Source organism: Balaenoptera borealis (genome assembly GCF_965194805.1).
Source record: "Balaenoptera borealis genome assembly, chromosome: 2".
NCBI classification, from domain to species: Eukaryota; Metazoa; Chordata; class Mammalia; order Artiodactyla; family Balaenopteridae; genus Balaenoptera; species Balaenoptera borealis.
The window spans coordinates 171,723,575-171,746,233 of NC_138867.1; the positions used below are offsets into that span (position 1 = coordinate 171,723,575).

A 22,659-nucleotide genomic window follows, 5' to 3' on the forward strand; every position below is an offset into this window, starting at 1 on the left:
AGCTATCTCTCTGGGACTCCATTATGGCCCACCCTGCCATGGCAACAGGCGAACATCTCGGAAGAAAGGAAGAGAGCAAGTGTGACCAGGGTCTGGTCCCGAGAGCCCATCCCCCAACCAGGGCCCCCAGCACAGAGGCGGGCAGTCCCAGGGCAGAGGCAGCTGCAGTGGAAGAGCACTGTGCCATCAGCAAGGCCAGGAGGCATCCAGCCTGTCCTGCTGGGGATCCTTCTAGGAACACAGGAGCCCCTAGAAGTCACACAGCCTGGCTAGGGAGACCTAGAGGACCTCACTGGGACTGGAAGCAGGGATAGGGGCCAGTTTTGGGGGCATGCAGAGTCGATGGAGAAGCAAGCCAAGAATGGGCATAAGGGAGTGTTCCCTGGGCCAGCAGCTGGCAGTGGCCCCACAGAAAGACCCTGACATCAAATGGCAATGGGGCAGCCTGCAGAGCCAGTACCCACCCAAGGAGGTCACTGCAGCATGACCCTGCCAGCAGGCAACATGTTCCAGTCGGGTCACCACCAGGAAGGCTAAATCTGATTCAGCACGCTCTCTGCTCAGAAATTTGGGAAGGGGCACATATTAGAAATGACCACAGTCAGAACTGAAATGCTGACTTATGTCAGATTTGGGAAAATCACCCAGCACATCTGCTGACCCTTTTTGATGGCCATCCCTGTGCCAACGACCAAGATGCATGCTTCCATGTGATCGTCTCAACTGCTCAACTGTCACCCACATCACCCACATCCACAGGTGCGGAAAGAGTCTTAAGAGAGTGACTTCCTGAGGTCACACACCCATGGCCTGAGGATAACCTGGGCCCACAGCAGGCCCAGCCTCCTATGGACCCCTGGCAGGCCTGGTCAACTCTGGCACGCCAAGGTCTGCCAGGTGTACCCCACAGTGCACGGGGACCTGGGCCCCCTGTCCTAGTCAGACCAGCTGGGCACCCATAGCCTTCAGGGGGCTACATGGTATCCCAAAAAGGAGGTGCAGGGCAGGAAAGGGTAGGTCTCACATAACTGTCAACTGAGGCCTCTAACTCAGCTTATCAAATACCAGTTTTGGACTAGGTTAAAAAGGGGAAAATATTTTTATTTATACTTGAAGGATGCTGGATAGCCACCAGCATCTGCATGCCGAGTCCCCGAGGTGATAAAGAGATGACAGTGCGAGGACATGGATGTGGTCCTTGGACTTAACTGGGAAACAACTACACATGGACGGCTACTTGCTTGAGAAAGCTGGGTGGGGTTTCAGCACTCGGGCATCCAGGCTTCCAAAGGGCCTGGGCCTGGGGAGTGAAGGTAAAAGGAGTGTAGGACCCCTCTGCTGGTCACAGCACTATCGCTAGCATCGCCTCTTTCCTCTGTCACCGTACCCACATGCCAGGCCAACATTCCTCCAGGGAGAAACTCAGGAGCACGCTGCAGCACGGAGGGACTCCCTACACCAGATGAACCCAAACACACCTCCTGGGATGCCAGTTTCCTCACCAACTCACAGCAAGTCAGCTGTGTGCAGATGAAACCACACTCGAGAAACAGTTTTCCAGCTTGCAATGACCACAAACTCTTGTGATAAATGGAAAGTGCTCTATTTGCCTGGAACTTTCTTGCCCCCCCTTAAATATGTGTTTCAAACTGCTGAGTCCTGCCCCTCCACGCCCTGGCAAATCCCAGGGGATGTCCTCCCAGCATGGCTCGGGTGTCCCCCAACCCCCCACCTGACCTGCTCCAGCTGCTCTAAGCAAAGCAGCTGTGAGACTCCGCCCAGGTCAGCCATGAGGACTCTGGGGGGCTGGGCACTCGTCAGTGGCTCCTAGGACCTGGCCCAGTCACCAAACCTCAAAGAGCTTCAGTTTCTTCATCTGCAGAATGGGATGCCACTGACCATGAGAGGATGCTGTGAACCGTAAAGGGCACAGAAAGTGCATCTAGTCAACGGACGATGACCCCACCTCTCTTCCCCATCCTCAAAGAACGTAGTAACATGCACACTCAGGGCAGCCCCCATCACCTTTTCTGCTATAATTTAGCTCTGAACTGATTCATCTGGCCACCTGCCCGGCAATCCGAGGTCTCTGGGGACAAGATCCCAGGCTGAGGGCTTCTCTTCCTCCCACTGTCTGACCCCATCAGGCCACTAACCACTGTCCTGCCTGAGATGTGAGCTCAGAGTCCTGCCAGGCATCCTTGCTCGTGCCCACTGTGGACAGCCTGCCTGCGCTCCTCCCAGTGTGGTCCTCAGGACCCCTTCAGGGGCTCTGCCAGGCTGTTGTAACATCGAGATGACATTTGCCGTTTTCACCAAGTCAGGAGAGCTGCACCAAACTGTGCCAAGACTCACGGTGTCATCACGCTGTAGGCAACGCCCTGCACGAAGTACAAGCTATTGATTTTATTAAAACTCAAGCATTTGAGAACATGTCTTTTTAATATTCTGTGACAAGATAAAGCACTCCTGTTGCGTACAGAAGCAGAACAGACATGCAGGAAAAAAATCACACGTTTGAGCGTTCATGATGCTTGAAGGAAGGTCGGACAGACATGCTGTGGTTATTCAGACTTGGGTGTCTGGCACACACTTTCCCCAAAATGGTCAAAGCAAAGCCTGTTCACTTCAAGGAAAACAACCGATAATATGTCACTAATGATAATGTCTGAGCTTCCAACAAGCAAAATGTAGAATTTTGGGAAATTTGTGAGCCCAAGAGCTTCCCAACAGATCGGATAATTAACTAATCTGATTCCGCGATACTGTAAAATGAAATATATCAGTATTTGAAAGATCTCTGTAACTCAGTAAACTGATATTTTCTAATGTTCGATGGTATTACAAACTCAAACATGAGTAAAAGATCATTCAGGGAGAGAAAAAACAAATCTAGGCAGAAGAATCCAAAATAATTTGTGTAGATGCTCCACTCTCAAGGTGGAGAATGACTCCGCATCCCTTCCCTTAGGTGTGAGCTGACTTCCTTCCGAAGGGCACAGCATGGAAAGGGAGAAAGAAAGTAACTTTACAGTGAAGACACCTGACATACCCAGGTGATCAAGGTGTGACAAGTCACACTGATGGCACGTGCCCTGGACACATGTGTGATGAGAAAGGCACTTCCCCTCTGAGGTCCTCCTCTCCAAAACCCAGTCCAACCATGAGAAAAACACCAGACAAATTCCAACTGAGGGCCATTCTACAGAACACTTAACTCCAAACTGTCAAGGTTGTCAAAACCAAGAAAGTCTGAGACACTGTCTCAGCCCAGAGAAGCCTAAAAAGACATAACAACAAAATGTCATGTGGGATCCTGGAACAGAAAAGGTATGTAAAAAACAGGAAATCTGAATAGACAGTATAGACTTTGGTTAATAGTAATTACTTGTGACAAATGTTCCATAGTAATCTGTTAACAATGAGGGAGATTGGGAAAGGGTGTGCAGGAACGATCTTCGCAACTTTTCTGTAAATCTACAACAATCCTAAAATTTTTTTAAAAATTGTTCTGTTCAGGGACTTCCCTGGTGGCGCAGTGGTTAAGAAACTGCCCGCCAATGCAGGGGACACGGGTTCGAGCCCTGGTCCGGGAAGATCCGACATGCCGCGGAGTAACTAAGACGGCCACAACCACTGGGCCTGAGCTCTAGAGCCCGCCAGCCACAACTACTGAGCCCATGTGCCACAACTACTGAAGCCCGCATGCCTAGAGCCCGTGCTCCGCAACGAGAAGCCACCGCAGTGAGAAGCCCGCACACCGCAACCAAGAGTAGCCCCCACTCACCGCAACTAGAGAAAGCCCGCGTGCAGCAACGAAGACCCAATGCAGCCAAAGATAAATTAATTAATTAAAATAAATAAATAAAGTTAAAATGATACTTAAAAAAAATTGTTCTGTTCAAGGTGCAAGAGAGACTGACAGATTTTAATGTAACTGAGTACAAAAACTTCACTGATAATCGAGGTTTCAGAGTCTACAGTGCAACTAACCGTTAGGAATGGCCACTCTGTCTTTTGGTGTCGTATTAAAGGAAGAAACACACAATTATCCAAGACTAACCAAATACTCCTCCCTGCTCAAACTGCTTCTCTGTGTGAGGCTGGATTTTCTTCACATGCTTCATCCCTAACAACTTATCACAAGAGACTGGATGCAGAAGCAGATATGAGAATCCAGCTGTCTACTTATTAAAGAGATCTGCAAAACAGTTATTTTTTTTTATAAGCAATGTTCTTTATGCTAACATGTAATGGGTTTATTATCGTCATCTTTAAATAAATAAGTTATTTTCAGATTTTCTAACACAGTAAATGTCAACATATTTTCCACACGACCAAAGGTTCTCTGGGGTCCAGAGATGGAAAAGGGGCTGCACCAGTGCTTTCGGCAAAGGGTTTCCTGTCCCCATCACAGATGCCAGTCTGAGCAGAGATTCCCAAGTGCAGTCCTCCTGACATACTGCAACCACGTGGTTTTTTCATGCTGCCAAAATTGTGTTTTGAAAAGCAAATGTACTAAAAATTTAATAGGACTCACCACACATATACGCCGTAATTTCCCTATAAAACCTATTCAACTGTAAGACAACAAAATTTGGTAACCCTGTTCTTGTGGCCTTAAAAAGCGGCAACTGTACAGGCCCCACAGTTACCCAGTTCACAGAGAACTTGCCACTGCCCAGGGCAGCTTGGACACCCTGCATCTGCAGATGGGCAGGCCAAGCACAGACTTCCCGTAGAGGCAGGTCAGGCACCCCAGGCCCCCAACGCCAGGAAACTATCCTGCATCTCATGCCCCACTCCCCCCTTACGCCGCACTCCAGGCAAAGGCATCTCCTCCCTCCTCCAGCATGTCTACCTCTGTTCTCACATGGAGGCATCCAGCAAACTTCCAAGCTCCACCCACATCCAGAGCATCAACTCTCCCCGCTCCAGAGGGTGGTCCATGGGCTGCGTTTCCCAGCCCGACATCCGGCTCTGCTCCCACCGCCATGGGTCTTCTCAGGCCCTGAATCCAGGCAAACCCAATGGCTCCAGGGAGCTAGCTGGACGCCCGAGCACCCCTATGTCTGGGCCGTGAGCTCCCCAGTACATGCATGCCACCCAGACTGCTCTTTCCCACAATGCCCACAGATACCACGTGTGCCTGGATTGGTTGTTCCCTTTAAAGCACTGTTGTGTTAAAGCTGATTTTGAAAGCTGTCAAGGGCCTGCTTTAAGGAACTCTGCATGTCACCAGATCTCAGTGCCCCCTAAGACCTGAAGCTTTTGAATGTGATTACATCACAACTATTTTTAAGATTTAAGCTCTAAAAATAAGCACTCTTATGGCTTGGGATCCAAGGAAGGGGACACACAGTAACGTCTGGTATGTCTCCCATCTCTCCACCCATCAGACGCTCCACGCTCCCCACCTCCTTCGCACTTGCCCCCTCCCCCAGGCGGACCCATCCACAGAGCTGGATCAGCCACAGGGAACTCAGCTCCCCTCTCCCTCATTCTTGGACACCTGTGAGTCCCAAGTCTCCTTTCCATCAGCGCTGTGACAAACCTTACTGGACTATGCCTCACTTCAGAGGAGATGGTGGGCTCCAAGGGTGGGGTGAACTGTCCTGGGCTACACAGGGGTGTGAGTGAAATTGAGCCATCAGACCTCACATTCTTTTTTTAACCACCTGCTATCCCCTGCTCCTTTTCAGGCTCACAAGTTACAATTCGAGTGCTCATCTTCTTGAGGAAAAATCCCAGAAATCTCTTGCAATCAGGCCAGCTCTCCTTTTCCTCCAGGGTACATTCTGCTAACTGAGAAAATACTCCTCTCCTGGTATAAATCCTGCTTGCCCCACCTGGGGTCACACACAGTATGTGTGGAAAGTGCTAGGTATTCACTCCTGCTTCTACCTGTTCTACACACAGAGCTCTCTTCATCTTTCTTCTCCACCAGGTTAGGTGGCCATGAGGGACAGGATGGGATCCCTCAGACCAGCACACTCGCAGGCCCCACCCCCAGGGTTGGTTATGGTTCCGGTACACCTGCTCTCCTCATGTCGGAGAAACCGGCTGTAAGATAAAAAGCAATGCATATAAAAGCAGAGCCTCCATGGCAGAGGGCTGGCCAGAGACCCTCCTTCATGTACCCCTAATAGGTAGAATGTTTAAACCCACTACAGCAGTGAGGGCATAGCCTGTCAGCATGTGACAAAGCACCAACAGGAATACATGCCATAAGAGGATATCAGAAACTGCAATTGCAGAATTATAGTAAATAATTTCAAAATAAGGAAATGATCTGCTTAATCTGCCAATCTGCTTAACTCACACATGTGTGAAGAGAAGAGTTCCTGACTGCTAAACAAACAAGCGCTTACAGCTACTACCCTGATGACTGTACACGGTGGCTTGCTGGTTCCTGTCAGGGCAGCCACACACTAATATCCCCAGAAGGCTGGCACTATCCAGTGAGAAACCATCCCCTCCAAGGCCAGAGGAGGGCGCCGTAAAGGCAATGGGGAAGTGGCAAAACTGTGGAGCTCCTTACCTGTCACCAGGCTGGCTCACAATATGCCCCATGTGAGCTAGGTCACTCTAAGAGTTAGAAACAGGGCACCCAGAGTCTGTCACTCTGCCATCCAAAAATAATCTAATGATTTTCAGAAGTACAGGTGAACCCCTCAAAGTACAATTATTACAAACCTGGGATAAGATACGGCCCAGAATAAAGACAGGTAGACAGAGAAGAACCGGGATGAGGACCCGAGGGAAGGGGAGAGGCAGAGAATGAGGAGGAGATGGAGACAAGTCACAGAGGTTTGGAGAGGTGGCAGCTGAGGCAGGGGAATCCAGAACGAGGAACCGATTTCTGAAGGAACGTACCTCTCAGTTCAGCTCTTACGTGCTGAAATGCAAGCAGGCTATGGATTTCTAGTTGGAACTGATGGAGCTGCTCCCCAAGGCTGCTTGGCCCCTCCTGGAAGCCGCCCAGCCGCAGACAGAGAACTAACAAGTGAAAGGCCAGCCCACAACAGGTGCTGGGGAGGGGCTGGGCTCCCCAAGAGCCTCCCACAGAGTGCCAGAGCCCCACCCCCACCCCCCCCACCCCCCGTTGAGGGAAGTGATCGTCACACAGAAGGAACAGGCTCCTGGCTGCGGGACTTCCAAAGCTCTCACACATGGGGGAGGGGGGGGCGGGGTGTCGATCGCTGGCGACTATAGGAGGAGCCAGGGTGAGGGCCACAATCACACTCACTCAGGCTGTGAGAGAACCAGAGCCCTTTCCAGAGCCATCACGCCCACAGCTGTGTAACATTCCCCCGAATCACTCAAGGACGCACATTCCAGCAGACAGCTGGCTGGTGGGTCAGGCACAGCTGCAGTGGAGCATGGTGGGGAGAACAGGGTAGGAGGGGGGCTCATGTCTGCACATCACCGTGGAGGACCCCCACCCACCCCCACGCGGGAAGCTGGCGCAGCAACCATCGCTGGCCTCACCCTCTGTGGCGGAAGGGAGAGGGCTGATGGTCACACAAGCAGGCCAGGACCTGGACTCAGACCTCTCTGAAGACTCCATGGCTAAAACTGTAAAGCCTGACACCACCAAGTGAGTATTAAGTAGCTGGACCTCCACGCCTGTGAGAGTAAAACCACCCAGACATTTTGGGGGAAAGGCATGGCAGTTTCTTTAAAACAGCTCAATGCCCACCTACCCTGTGACCCCAGCAGTTTGACCTCAGGTATTTAGCAAGAGAAATGATGATCGATGTCCACGCAAAAGACTTCTACAGGAATGATCACAGCACCCCAAACTGGAGACTGCCCGGTATCTGTGGGCAGGTGAGTGGACGACTATGCACATCCACGCAGCAGCCCCTCAGCAAAATGCTGATACACACAACAGAGATGAATCCCAATCACGTGGAGTGAGAGAAGCCAGACCCCACCAAGCACATACTCTATGATTCCATTTCTAGGAAGTTTGAGAAGAGGCAAGACTGGTCGAGAGTGGGAGAATACACCCAGTCAGGGAGGGCAGGAAATGTATGGATGGCTCCAGGGCACTTTCTGGGGTGATAAGGTTCTGTATCTCGATAAGGCTTTGAACTACACAGGTGGATACATGTGTCAAAACCGCAGCAGGAGAGGCATACACGGCAGGCACCAGCAGTACTTCCTGGCAAGGCAATGCAACCCCAGGGATTACTGTATCCTTCTTCTCCCAAAGGCCTCTTGTAAAGCATGTCCACCCAAACAAGGACTCTATAACTTGTGGAGTCATCTTGGAAACGTTAAGTGATGCACATACCTCTTCCTGTGGACTCCATTTCTACACAGAACAGAACAAAACAAGGCCAGCCACACAATCCAACATTACAGATGACAGGCGGAAGCACTATCGTGTTACTTTCAGATTCATTTTCACTTTGGAAGAGGACTCGGGCGTTAACATGGGTGTGGATGACATGCCCCACACACCACACTCACCACTGTGGGTGGCCAAGCCCTGTCTTAATAGCAAATGATCTGCCATTGAGAATCCTAGCTTCTATACAGAGTGTCGCCCTCCACTACCAAAGTCCCAAAAGAAAGATGGGGCAGTAATTCTGTCATCAAGGATACCAGCTGCAACAAAGGTGCCCTGCTTTTGCAGCCTTGGTAAACAGAGGGTGTACTTCTGGTGCATTTTACAGTCTGTTAAACCTTGCAAGAAGGTAGAAAGCCAGAAAAACTAAAGCCAAGAACAGCTCTAATGGCTCAGGTGCTACTGCCAGCTCCCAGTAGGCCACAGGCCCCTCAGTAGGGATAAGAGCACACATCAGAGTCCTTCCCACCCACACCATGGGGCAGACCACTGGTCCAAGTAAAGCCCTGTCCCACAGCAAAAGAGACACACGATGCAAAGCAGGGAAGGAAGAGAAGGTGTCAGACAGCTGCCTGAAGCCCACGCACCCCAATGGAAGCCAGGGAGACACAGTCACCATGACACCTGCCCCACACATCCACACAAGACCCACGTGGCTGGCTGTCGAGCAGCAGAAATGGGGCTCCAAGTCTGCTCCTGCCCTGCCCGTGAGACCCTGGGAGCCCAGCCTTGTTTCCTCCCAGGTAAAATGAGGAAATAGAGATGGTCTGCTTAGGCAACCAGTGACTTCCATCCCTAGTGAGCCACACCCCTAAAGTCGAGGCTCCCCAACACCTCTGCATATTCTTTCATGATCAAGTATCCTAAAAAACAGCTAAGTCAGATCCTGTCCTATCACTTCTGTCCCCAGGGACGAGCATGGTACCTGCCACAGACAATCCAGGGAGAGTTGGCACCTCAGAAAAAGGCACACACAAACACATTTTCAGTGAAGTATGGGGGTGGCTAATCATGAAGTTCCCATCCCACACAGGCCCAGGGCAACCAAGGGACCCAGCCCTAACCTTTCAGGTGCAGAACCTCTGGAGAAGAAGCTCATGTTTTACTCAGTTAAATGTTCCTCTACCCAAGAGGCGAAAAACAAAGCTCTTTTCACCTGTGTGTGGCCCAGACTATTTTTGAAGATCAACAATTTGTGACAGAAAGAGAGTCTCCTCTATAGGAAAGTGCAGGAATGGAATCTATTTATCTCAGAAGCAAAACAGAGAACCCAAAACAGCTTCCTCTGCCTGTCCCAGCTCCAGCCTCTTCCAGCAGTCCAGACTTGGGGTAGGGGCATGCTCATGAGCTTTGAGTTGGCCTCACAAGACCAACAGGATCAACCTCCACCTCTGCGGGGTTTTGTTTTTCCATGAGCACATTTACGGATGCCAGAACGGAAACCCAACTATTTTAACCTCATTTATATTTTTTAACATCCATATTGAGGTATAATTTACATACCACAAAATTCATCCATTTTAAGAGTATAATTCAGTGATTTTTTAGTAAATTTAGAGTTGTGCAACCATCCCTACAATCCAATTTTAGAACACTTCCATCACCCCAAAACGTTCCCTTGTGCCTGTGATCTGTTAATCACTGCCCTCACCCACCCCCCACCCCTGCCTCAGACCACCATCTGAACGCTCTCTGTCTCTGTAAGTTTGCTTTTTTGGACACTTCCTGTAGATGAAATTATACAATACGTAGTCTCTGGGTCTGGTGTCTCCCCCTCGGCATGGTGAGTCTGAGCTTCATCCATGTTGCAGCACAAATTGGTAATTCGCTTTTTTAAAATTGCTGATTAGTAATCCACTGCATGGATATAGCACATTTTGTTTATCCGTGGCCATCTGGATTGTTTCCACCTTTTTGCCTATTGTGAATCATGCTGCTATGGACACCCATGTACCTGTCTTTGTGTGGACACGCTTTCATTTCTCTCAGGTACATTCCTTGGACAGACTGCTGGGTCATGTGGTAAGTTCATGCCTAACTTTCTAAGAAACTGACAAACCGTTTATGCCATTTTACATTCCCACCAGCAATGTATCAGGGTTCCAGTCTCTCCATGTCCTCGCCAACACTTGTTATTGTCCTTTTTTTTAAAAAAAAAAAAGAGCTTTTATTTATTTATTTGGCCGTGCTGTACGGCATGCGGGATCTTGGTTTCCCGACCAGGGATTGAACCCATGCCCTCTGCAGTGGAAGCGTGGAGTCTAAACCATTGGACCACCAGGGAAGTCCTCTGTCCGTCTTTTTTATTACAGCTACCCTTGAGACTTGTTTTATGGCCTAGCATATGGTCCACTCTGGAGAATGTTCCATGTGCACATGAGATGTATTCTGCAGTATTCTATAGATGCCCTTTAGCCAAAGAGATCAACGGTGTTCTTCAAGTCTTCTAGAATCTTGCCGATTTTCTGTTTAGTTGCTCTACCAATTATTGAGAGAGGAGTACTGAAATCTCTTAACTATAATTTATGAACTGTCTACTTCTCTTAGCAATCCTATCAGTTTATGCCTCAGATATTTTGGGATTCTGTTGTTAGGTACATATACATTTGTGACTGGTGTATCTTCCCATGTGCCGTTAAAAAATGTCCCTCTTTGGCTCTAGGAATATTTTTTTGTCTTAAAGTCAATTTTATCTGATATTAATACAGTCATTCTAGTTTTCTTATGGTTACTTGTGGTAATATCTTTCCTCATCCTTTTACCTAAGGATCTAATGGGTGTCTCTTATAGACAATATATAATTAGGCTGGATCTTGCCTTTTTTATCTGCTCTGACAATCTCTGCCTTTTGATTGGGGTGTTTAGACTACTCACATTAAATGCAATTATTGATCTGGTTGGATTTACATTTATCATTTAGCTGTTTGTTTTCTACATGTCTTCCTTCTTTTTTGTTCTTCTGTTCCTCATTGACTGCTTTCTTTTGTGTTACATATTTAATGTACCACAATTCTTCTGTTGATTTTTTTAAACTATATTTTAAAGTTATTTTCTTAATAGTTGCTCTAGGGATTCCAATAAGCATTTTATTAACATCACAGTCTACTTCAGATTAACACTAACCTGATCCCGGTAAAATGCAGAAACGTTACTCCAATACAGCTCCATTTCATTCCTCCTGTTTTGTACTGTTGTTGTCCCATATATCACGTGTCTATATATGTTATAAATACAACAGATTGTTGTATGCCTTTGGTCAATTGCCAAAGAGCTAAGGTTGTTTTTGTCAGTTCTATCCAGTGTTATGGTTAATGCTGCATATGATGTTATGTCTTTTAACGAAGAAGAAATTAGAAAAAAGTGTCTTTTCTATTAGCCCACATATTTACCATTTCCAGTGCTCTTTATTTCTTCCTGTGAATGTACGTTACCAACATGTCACTTCCTTTCAGCCTGAAGAACCAGCAGGTCTGCCAGCAACAAATCCTCAGTCTTTGTTTATCTGAAAATCTCTTTTTGCTTTCGTTTCCGAAGGACAGTTCTGATGCACTGAGAATTCTGGGTTGACAATTTTCTTCTTTGAGTACTTTGAATGCCATTCAGTTCCCTTTTGGTTTCCATTTGAATGTCTCAGGTGAGAAGTCAGCTGTTAATTATATTAATGCTTCCCCTATATGTGATGAGTTGTTTTTCTCTTGCTACTTTCAAGATTTTCCCTTTTTCTCTGGCTTGTAACAGTTTGACTCTGATGTGTCTAGGTATAGATCTCTTTGTATTTATGCTACTTGAGGTTTGTTGAGCTTCTTGGATAAGCTTCTGCTCAAATACACGTTTGGCCATTCTTTCTTCAAATTGTTTTTCTGTCTTGCCCCCAAACATGTCTGCAACCTTGAGCTAACACAGGCACTGTCCCTCCCCACTTGCCCATCTCCAAAACTGTCACTTTAACCAACAAGGCCACGGGTAGGGCTGCTGCCCACCACTCTAAATTGAGTGAGCCCCTTCTCACCCCTGCAGAGAAGCTGTTGGTCCTTACAGCCTGCACTGGCTAGGCAGAACTTCCCTACCAAGAGAGCTGGGGAGAGGGCATGAGAGAAGCCCCAGGTCAAATGCCACAGATTCTCACCATTTTTACCCAGGGTTCAGCAGTTTCTTAAGCACAAACATTTCGCAGACTATTGTGTGGTTCTGGTCAATTTCCAGAGTGTTGAAATGGCTGATTTTGGGGGGGTCAATTCTGTGCTGCTTCATAGTTGTTCTTTTGGGGAAAGGATTTGACAATTTCTCCTCATTCATTCACTGCTGGAAGCTGCCCTCCAGCCTTGATTTGTTTTGAAAATAAAACACACACACATTGGGAGACTAAGTCAGAAAAAATGCCAAAGAGAGATGAAGAGGGGAACTGCAGAGAAGGAGAGAACTGATCCTACCATTTTATCGATCTACACAGTCTAAATCTCCCCAATGTCGTTTAAAAAAAAAAAAAAAGTTGTATCTTGGTGATTTTAATTCACCAGCACTTCCTTAAAGAAAAAGGAAATTCTCTCTGCTAGAAGCCACCAGAAACCCCCCTCTAGCCTTCAATAGGCCTAAACTGGGTCATAAGAATAGCACAGCATGAAAGAAAGAAGCAGTTTTTAAAAAGATCCAAACAGAAATTCTAGAAAAATACTATACAGCAATGAAAAAAGAGTAACTATTCCTACATTCAACAACATAAGTAAATTTCACAAACATTATGTTGAATGAAAGCAAGCAAAGGGTACAGACTATATAATTCCAATTACTTAAAGTTCAAAAACAGGAAAAACTAATCTACGCTGTTTGAAGTCAAGAAAGTGGTTACTCGGAGGGTAGTGACAACAAGTGGGCATGAGGGCGCTAGTAACGTTCTATTTCTTGATTTGAGCTACAAGGATGTGCTCAGTTTGTGAAATGTACTAAGTGGCACATGTGTACTTTTCATTATGTATGCTATACCTCAATTAAATAAAATTCTCTATATGGAGGTTCCCAAGGGATGAGCCAGACGCTCTCAACGAGGATCCAAAGACTGCCTGTTGCTAACACAGAAACTATGGCCACTCACTCCAAAAAAGATTACAGTTTTAGAATGGCTCTGGGCTGGACTTGATCCTATTCTTCTGTCAAAATTCACAACTGTACTTCAACAAACTAGACAGAACATTCTATGTGAGCACTCAAGGAGACACTAGCTCTATATGTGATGTCATATTTTAAGTGAAGCTTGAAGACTGAAGGGTAGTTGTTACCAACACTTATTTCCCTCACCACATGCCATGCACCAGGGTCAATTCTGGGTACGCATCTGTCACCCAGAGATGCAGAGCAGAGATTATCACCCATTTTACAAATGAAGAAGCACGGGCCAGTATCACCTGCCCAAGGTCAGTCAGGGAGTGTGATCTGACCCCCACTCTGCCAAATCCGGGCTCCTTCCACAATCTCACACTGCTTCAGGGATGCCCTGGGGTCTCCCTAGTCCCACAGGAGGACCCCTGCCTGCTCTGTGTGCCTGGGTTAGTCTCTGTCTCTTGCTCTCTTACATTCTTTTATGCTCCTTCAACACTTAACCTCTCCCTCACAATTCACTGGCCTGCCCTACAGGGGAGCACAGTGATTATAGGAAAAAATGTAGACCAGGAGCCCAGGAACACAAGAGGGACCCAGTAAATCTCTACAAATGTGGGTTCCTCCTTCTCTTCACCCACCTGTGACACTCTGAAAGGAAAGGGAAGGGAAAGCAGACCCAAACTTAAAATTTTATTTCTAGAACTTTAGAAGAGGCCTCTGGTTTTAGAACAGGGACTGCAGAAAGCAGAGCCAGATAAAAAAGGCCTTTCTGGGTAGCAAGAACACAAAGCACACCACCCCAGACTAATACGCTTCCCCAGTAGGAGGGGGTTAGATTTTCCCATTTATCTCAAGGCGGTAAGAATTTTTAAAGCTGAGAAATACTGAGTCAGACAATCTCTGAAGTCCTTAGGACGCCAACAGTGTGGGGCCCAAATGAATTTAACACAAAGACGGCAGGTTGGGGTCCCCCTGTGGGGTCAGTCAACACAAGGAGGCAAAGAGCACCTAGGTTCTCCAGATCTGCACTTACTGCCCCTCACCCCACCCCGGGCAAACAGACATGGAAGGGAGTCTGCAGAGGAGGCACTGAGGGAGACAAGGGATGAACCACAGAGGGGCTGCAGGGCTTCTCAGGAGGCCACGGCCACCGGCTGCTGACTCATGGGACATCAGGGTGTGAAGGGAGGGGTAACAGCAGGAGCAGGAGCTAGGCCAGCAATTCTCTTTACGGGGAGAAAAGAGGGTTTCTTAGTGAAGACATGGGGTGGTACACTGAGTCTTATTTCTTTCAAGCTTTTTCCTTAAAAGCTGAGGATTAGGAAAGTTACTCTTGAAGCAATCAGTGTCGATGAAGGAGAACCCGAAAGAGCCCATTACAGGAGTCCCGAACACAGGGGCCCCTCCTCCCTGATGCACGGCCTAGGAGGAGTGGTGGCGCACGTGAGAGGGCTGGGCTCCCGACTCTGCCCCTAGCCAAGTGACCCAAGCAGGGTATAGCATCATCCCTGGCCTCCCATGCTCCAGATCTGAAAAGCAGGGAAGCTGGACCAAATGAAGAAGTTTTCCTATAAACTAGAAGAAGCACAGAGCTAGACAGCAGGTACAAGTTTAGTGAAGGCCTGCTATCAAGCAGGGGAGCCAACAGAGGCTACCATTCCCCCATCCTGTGAGACCCACGCCCCATGCTACAGATGTCTGGGCCCCAGGGCCCCAAGAGGGAGGTCCCTTGGCCAGGATGGTGGTGGAGGTGCCAGGGCTGGAGCCCACAGCCATCTCCATGATAAGCCACCGAAAGCTGCTTCCTGCAGGCCTGACGGCGGCTTCACCCCCACAGGCCTCCTCACGTCCAGGTCTGTCCCTGGTTCCTGGCCCCTCCTGCTCACCTGTGTGTGGTTCGCATGTCCACGGGCCCATCGCCCACCTGCCCTTCGCCTCTGCCCATGGCCATCGCCTCTGCGCCTCTCAGCAACCCTTGGGCTGGGCCTGCTCCTGGCTCAGGCGTCACTCTCATGTCTCCGTCAGCGTTTAACTCTGAAGCCAACACTCCTCTCTCCATTTTTATTTTCTTGCTCTCCACATCGTCCTCTGCTGGGTCCCGGTCAAGCGCTCGTTTCTGACTCCGTGTTCGGCATGCTTCTTCAGTCATTCTGAACTTTAGGGGATGGAAAAAACATGACATTTAAACTTGGCATAACGAAGTGGCTGCCTTCTCAGGAACTTTTCACAATGTCAGCATGGAGTGTTTTCCTCACCATGTGACAATGGCAGAAGTAGGTACAACAAATGAAGGGCCCACAAAGCGTGCCCAGGACATTTCTTCACTGACGTGGGGAAGGCGAGGGCAGGAGCAACAGAGCATCTGGGAAGCCAAGCTATGCATCGCCCCATCCAGGGCCAGAAACCTGCAGGGACCTGGACAGGAACAACGGAAGGTGGCTGCTTATCAGAAAGAAGGGGGGAATCTCTGCACTCCAGACTCAAGAGCAAATAGAGGAAACTGTTCTAGATCTGAATTCCCTGCCTATGGGATCCTGAGCACCTACATGGGATTGGAGGTATCTGGAATCCAGGAAGGAGGGACCATGCTGTCTCAGGAGCAGGGTCACAGCCCAACTCCAGCCCTGCACTGCACTGATGAGGGCTGACCCTTCTACTCCCGCTTCAGCGAGGGGCAGCCTTCTCACTCCCTGCTCACCTCAGGGGGGTGAGGAGTGGGGGGGTCACACTTAACCCTTTGACTGCCGACGAGGCGAACTTTGAGTGGGGTGAGGCCTGGCCCATCACCATGCCGGCACCCTGTACCTGCAGCATACACATATCTTGATTGAAAGAAGAAAAGAAAAGAAGAAAAAAAACAGCTGAGTCAGTTTTTGATCCCATGACATCACTGGGCTCCACATGACCCTTCCCAGGATTCAGTCTGAGAGACAAAGCACTTTCCAGAAAACCAGTCTGAACCGGTTCCAGACAACAAGCTGAAGTGTTGTTAACCCTCACAGAGACAGGAGGGAAGACCGCAGTGATGTCTGTTTACAGGGAGACTGCTGGCATTCCACAACCGAGTCTGGGACACGAGCACTCGCTCTTAAAGGGGCCGCTCAGAGCCCAGCCTTGATGTCCCAGCGGGGCAGGACATGGGAAACCAGACTTCAACAGTCAGTGTCTAAAAAGCCATGCAAGAGTTCATCACAGGACAAAAAAAGAATTTAGCTGCCAGGCTCCTGAACTCCTGAAGTACCAGTTCTCCACAGGACAGTCAATGCCCACATCTACCAACGTGGGGGCCCGGGGAGGAGCACACCGTATGAGCCCCTCAAAGAATCCCAATTCACACCTGCAGTGCGCCTACGATGAAGACCTCTTGGCTCTGTGTCCAAGCAGGCAGGGCACCCAGCACCTCAGTTTCCTCACCAGCAAACACCCTGGGAGGCCTGTCCTGGGTATGGCCAGGCAGAACCAGTCCCAAAGCAGCCCACCTTCTGGAGACTTGGTGGGGGTGGGGGGAGCACAGGGCATTGAAGGGGCCCCATCACTGTATGTGGGACACACTCCTGAGCTGACTCATTTGCAAGCTCCTTAAAGGAGCTGATTTCACAAATGAGCAACAGTGCAGGGCCCTGCCTTGGACTCAAACTGAAAGGAAGGAAAGTGACAGCTGCTTCGTGCTCCTGGCACAGGAGGCCGAGCGTCCGTCTGACACGTGTTAGGCCAGCGTGCCCCGGCCTGGACCCTCAGACATCTGCTCCCACGGGCAGTCCAAAAGGGTTGAATCAAGCAGGTTTCCCCGTGGCCATGTCACCCCCGCCCCTGGGGTGCTCCCCATTCCAGGCAGGGCTTGAGAAGTCTGAAGCTCAAGGGCACAGACTATCAACTTGGCCTCCATCTGCCTCCAACCCCTCCTGGCATCCCAGCCTGCACCTGCTGCCCACCCCGTGCCACCTCAGCCCTCAGCCACACTCCATCCCTCTGCTCTCACCCAGATCTCCCCATCCCCTCCTTCACCTGTAGAGGTCATCTCCTCACCACCCCAGAGGGAAGCAAGGGATGCCCCCATGTCCCTCTCAGCCTAAAGTTCTAGTTTCTGTCCTTCTCCAACATGCTTTCACCACAAATGCTGTCAGCCTGCTCACTGAGTCTGTCTGTCGTGTCTCCCCATGAGCTGCAGACAAGTCACTGCCCTGAACTGAATGTCAGTCACCCTCCCCTCCTCTCCCTCACTGTGGGAGGGATGGGTCACTTTCCTTTTGGGCACTGCCTAAACAACAGGAGCTGCTCGAACGTATGGGGAATTGGATGACAGGAGTGATTTCAGAGGCCACGTTGGATGGTGGGTACCTGCGCTCCCAGGATCAGAGAGGAGCCTATTGGGGGTAAAAGATGAAGGGAGTCCAGGACCTCAGGCAAGGAGGGCCCCCACTGGAGTCAAAGGAAATTCTGTCCCTAAGGGAGAAGCTCCCAGGCTGGCCTGGTGCCCACTGGGGGAGGGGAGGTCCTAAGTGAACAGGGAGAATGCACCCCCCAATCCTGCACTCAGAACCGCCCCCAATGCTTCCCCACTTCGCCTCTGCTCCAGCCCAGCCTGCAGGGCCCCCACCCCCAGCACAGCCTCCGGCCTTGTAAACCCCAGGCTCCAATCCATGAAGCTCATTTGAACGCCAGACCCTGCATGAAGTCCCTCCTTCCTCCCAACTGCCCACATGGATTGCGGTGGGAGGAGAGGCTGACGGAGGTCGCTGTGCATCAGGTCACCAGACCAGCGAGGTGGTGTCCCAGTGACCTCACTTCATTGTCACTGGTGAAGGACAAGCGGTCACAAGGGGCCAGAGTAGAGCCTCACACCCATGGGGCTGTTCCCACCAGTCCCAGAGACCATGCTAGGCCACAGTTCTGGTCGGGGTCCCCAGCAGAGGACCTGGGAGACCATCTGCTTGTGTTCTGTGTGCAGTGTCAGGGCAGCTCACTCAGAAGCTGAGGGGCTGGAACTCTGCCAACCCCAGGCACGCCCTGTGCCTCTGGCAGGCTGCTGAGTGGGGGAGGGGTGCAGCAGCCTTGCCCCCCTCCCCCACCACATAAAGGGTGAGCACAGCTGGAGGGGGCGGGGCCAGCCATGGGGGATGGAGCCTCAGGCTCTGACCTCCCCCTCCTTGGGTGGCGCCTCCTCCACTGGGAAGGCGGTTGCCTTAGTGCCCACATGGGGCCTGCCACCGGCCAATCCCGGACACCACCAAGCAATTGCTCCTGGGGAGGGCAGGTGTTAGTAAGGAGCGGCCTCTCCCTCCTCTCAGCAGGAAGGACCAGTGCCCCAACCTAGCAAATCAGGGCTGGCGGCCACCGCCCTGCAGGCACAGAGGCAGGGACAGCAAAAAAAAAAAAAAAAAAAAAAAAAAGTTGTCAGGAAGAAACCAGCCTTGAGGAATGAAGTGTGACCTAGGAATGAAGCATGACCGACAATTTCTGCAAAATGCAGTGAGGAGGTGCATTAGAATACTTTCTAAAGAGCAGGTGAAGAGGTTGGATTACCCCAACTGACAAATTAGGATCTGCTTCAAAACTCCTGGCGAGTGAGGGAGGGATAGCAGCCACAACGGCCTAAGTTCCACCACAGGCCCGGGGAGAACTGCTGGCCCACAGAGAGCAGTCCCCTCTAATCAAGGCAGGATCCAGTGCCGGCTGCTGTCTGCAGGGACAGATCCCAACAGCAGCAAGCCCACCGTAAAGATGCAGCCACCAAGGCTGCAAGGCTGCCTGAGGCACAGGCTGCTGCTACATGGGGAGCAGGGCTGGAACCCAGGTGGCCTCAGCCCCTCCTCACTCTCTCCAAACAACCTGGCTGGACAGGCAGGATGCAGCCCAAGTCTTCCTCAGGCCCAAGAAGGACAGGCTCCAGCCATACTAGAGGCTTCACAAGCACACAGCACAGACCAATCCCAGGATGAGTGGGCTACCAAGTCTCAGGTAGAATGCTGACACATGGCTTTGGGTTGGATGCGAATTTCAATTGCTTCTACCAAAAGATGCTTTCTTTTATTAAAATGTCACCTTCCGGGGCTTCCCTGGTGGCGCAGCGGTTGAGAATCTGCCTGCTAATGCAGGGGACACGGGTTCGAGCCCTGGTCTGGGAAGATCCCACATGCCACAGAGCAACTAGGCCTGTGAGCCACAACTACTGAGCCTGCGCGTCTGGAGCTTGTGCTCCACAACAAGAGAGGCCACGATAGTGAGAGGCCCGCGCACCGCGATGAAGAGTGGTCCCCGCTTGCCGCAACTAGAGAAAGCCCTAGCACGGAAACGAAGACCCAACATAGCAATCAATCAATCACTCAATAAATCTTAAAAAAAAAAAAAAAAAAGATGTGACTGCATATCAGCATCAATAGTAACTAAAATACAATCCCCATATTTAAAAAAAAAAAAAAAAAAAATGTCACCTTCCAACTGGTCTGAGGACCTCAGGTGGAAAATCTGTTCTAAGACAACTCCAAAAGGGTGAATTGTGCTGTGGCAGGAACCAGTATTTTTTTTTGGCTGTGTTGGGTCTTCGTTGCTGCACACGGGCTTTCTCTAGTTGCAGCGAGCGGGGGCTACTCTTCATTGCGGTACGCGGGTTTCTCACTGTAGTGGCTTCTCTTGTTGCGGAGCACGGGCTCTAGGAGCGCGGGCTTCCGTAGTTGCAGAACGCGGGCTCAGTAGTTGCAGCACGTGGGCCATAGAGTGCATGGGCTTCAGTAGTTGCAGCGTGTGGGCTCAGTAGTTGTGGCGCACAGGCTGTAGGGCATGTGGGCTTCAGTAGTTGTGGTGCACGGGCTCAGCAGTTGTGGCTCGCGGGCTCTAGAGCACAGGCTCAGTAGTTGTGGCGCATGGGCTTAGATGCTCCGCAGCATGTGGGATCTTCCCAGACCAGGGATCGAAGCCGTGTCCCCTGCATTGGCAGGCGGATTCTTAACTACTTCACCAGGGAAGTCCCAGGAACCAATTTTTTTTTTTTAATTTTTTTATTTATTATTTTTATTTTTGGCTGTGTTGGGTCTTCGTTTCTGTGTGAGGGCTTTCTCCAGTTGCGGCGAGTGGGGGCCACTCTTCATCGCGGTGCGCGGGCCTCTCACTATTGCGGCCTCTCTTGTTGCGGAGCAGAGGCTCAGACGCTCAGGCTCAGTAGTTGTGGCTCACGGGCCCAGTTGCTCCGCGGCATGTGGGATCTTCCCAGACCAGGGCTCGAACCCGTGTCCCCTGCATTGGCAGGCAGATTCTCAACCACTGCGCCACCAGGGAAGCCCGGAACCAATATTTTTAAACAGGACTCAGGAGACTAACACTGACCCTGCACAGGGGGCGGGGCGGTGGGGGGGTGTTGGTTGAGAGGGGGGATTAGATAGGCATAAGGCATAGAGCCATAACCCTGAGGTTATCATTAATACTCTGTACTAGGAAATGTTATTTATACCACACTACTACAAAATAACAGCAGGAACACTACTAGTAATACTCCTGTTTCAGGCATGAGAAAAGTGAGGCTTAGTAACATGTGTTTGGGAGAAGTGACAGAGCTGATGCTCTGAAAAGTAGATGATGTGGGGTGCTTTTTCCAGAGCCCAAAGAAGGGAGTGAGCTCGAGGAGGTGGCAAAAGGAGGGTGCTGAGTGTAGACTGACCTCAGGTGGAGCACAGAGGACAGCGGGTGTGTTGGATGGAGGGGGAGTGGGAGTGGGATCCAATTTGTTCTAAAGGATTTGGGGACAGACTGAGGCAGGGAGGTGGCAGAGGGAACAGTCAGGGGGGTTTTGTATCTCGTGGTTCAGGATGGAAAGGGGATAGAGCAGCAGGGAGACATGACCAATGCTGGGTGTACTTTAGAGGATTTGGACAACACAACATACCAACAGTTGGACACTAGGCGAGAGAGGGTTGCTTTGTTTTTTTTTGCCTGAGCAACTGGAAAAAGATGGATTTGATTTTCTGAGATGGGGAAGGAGCAGATCTGGGGGAAGAACGTTGGGAGTGGGATTGTTTGGCATGCAGAGAGGCTGAGGAGTGTCTGCTGACAGGCGGAGGCCCGCACACGCACATGAGATAGCCACTGTCCTCAGGGCGGCATGGAAAGAAGGGCCTGGGCCTGTGCAGCAACCGATGCAGTTGAGTTACGATGCAGTTGAGTTACGACAGGTTCCAAATGCCAACCTCACTAGCCACTGGCCAAGCTCCACACTCTCCACAGACCCTGGCTGACAGGCATACATCTTCCCTTCCAGACTAGAGACCTCACTCTGCTCTCTGCCTGAGCTACTTCCTGACACATATCTTTTGAGTGACAGTGGCAGGGCTAGAGCAGCTGTGTTCTGGAAGGAAATCACACCAAAAACACCAGCTCTTGAGTTTTAAATAATGTCAAACCTCGTTAAGGCCAAGTAGAAGGGATGCAATTTAACTTGGGAAACAGAAAGTTGATCCCAACAGCCAGCCCCCACCACTAGACACTGCAGAGAACACAGGATGGACCTCAGGGAGCAACTGGCCAGGGGAGCTTGTCACTCTCTGAGCCTCAGCTTCCCCATCCATACCTCATAGGTGCGCTATGTGAAGAGGCACAGAGTGACATTAGTAAAAACTTGAATGAGAAAATCAAGTTGCAGAATAATATGATACCATTCACAGTTTTAAAATGCTTACAACCTGCAGAAAAAAATACTGAAAGTTCACTAAAATCGAAACTGAAAGAAATTGGACTAAAATCCACAACACTCATCTCAGAAACTTTCACTGTCTGTATTAAGCATTTCTGGATTAAATTATTTCTCTTAACAGGACTATTTATCAGTTTCTTTGTATTCAAAGAAAACAAAGATAAAAAGGAGAGTTAGATAAAATAACACTCCCACCTACAAAGGTTGAGAACTGAAAGAACAAGTGGTATTGGGTGGGGGTGAGGGAAGAAGGCCCTGCACAGAGGGAGGACCCCCCGCCCCCCACCCCCCGGCCAGCCTGTTGAAACAGGCAGAACAAAGAACCCAAGATGAACCGTGACCTTCAGTGTACTGAAAGGGGATGCCGCTGCCACTTTCCCATTTGTTGTCGGCAGCTTAACAGTCCACCTTCTATATCACTTGCTACGGTGACTCCTGGGCTCTAAGCAGTAAACCCAAACCCCTTAGCTCATCCCCACAGCCCATCTTCTACCTGGGCCAGTAGCTGTCCCAAGTGGACATCAGG

General features: G+C 50.0%; 1 protein-coding gene across 12 annotated transcripts in view; it reads right to left on the bottom strand.

Moving 5' to 3' along the window:
* The window catches only part of GATAD2A (GATA zinc finger domain containing 2A), a 98,953-nt gene that overhangs the window by 21,213 nt on the left and 55,081 nt on the right, over positions 1–22,659 (bottom strand). For 9 of the 12 annotated variants that reach the window (XM_082381904.1, XM_082381903.1, XM_082381897.1 and 6 more), the window contains one exon: positions 15,340–15,608. In XM_082381904.1, the coding sequence (XP_082238030.1) occupies positions 15,340–15,608 (269 nt within the window). The other 3 variants (XM_082381908.1, XM_082381907.1, XM_082381905.1) reach the window with 3 other exon arrangements.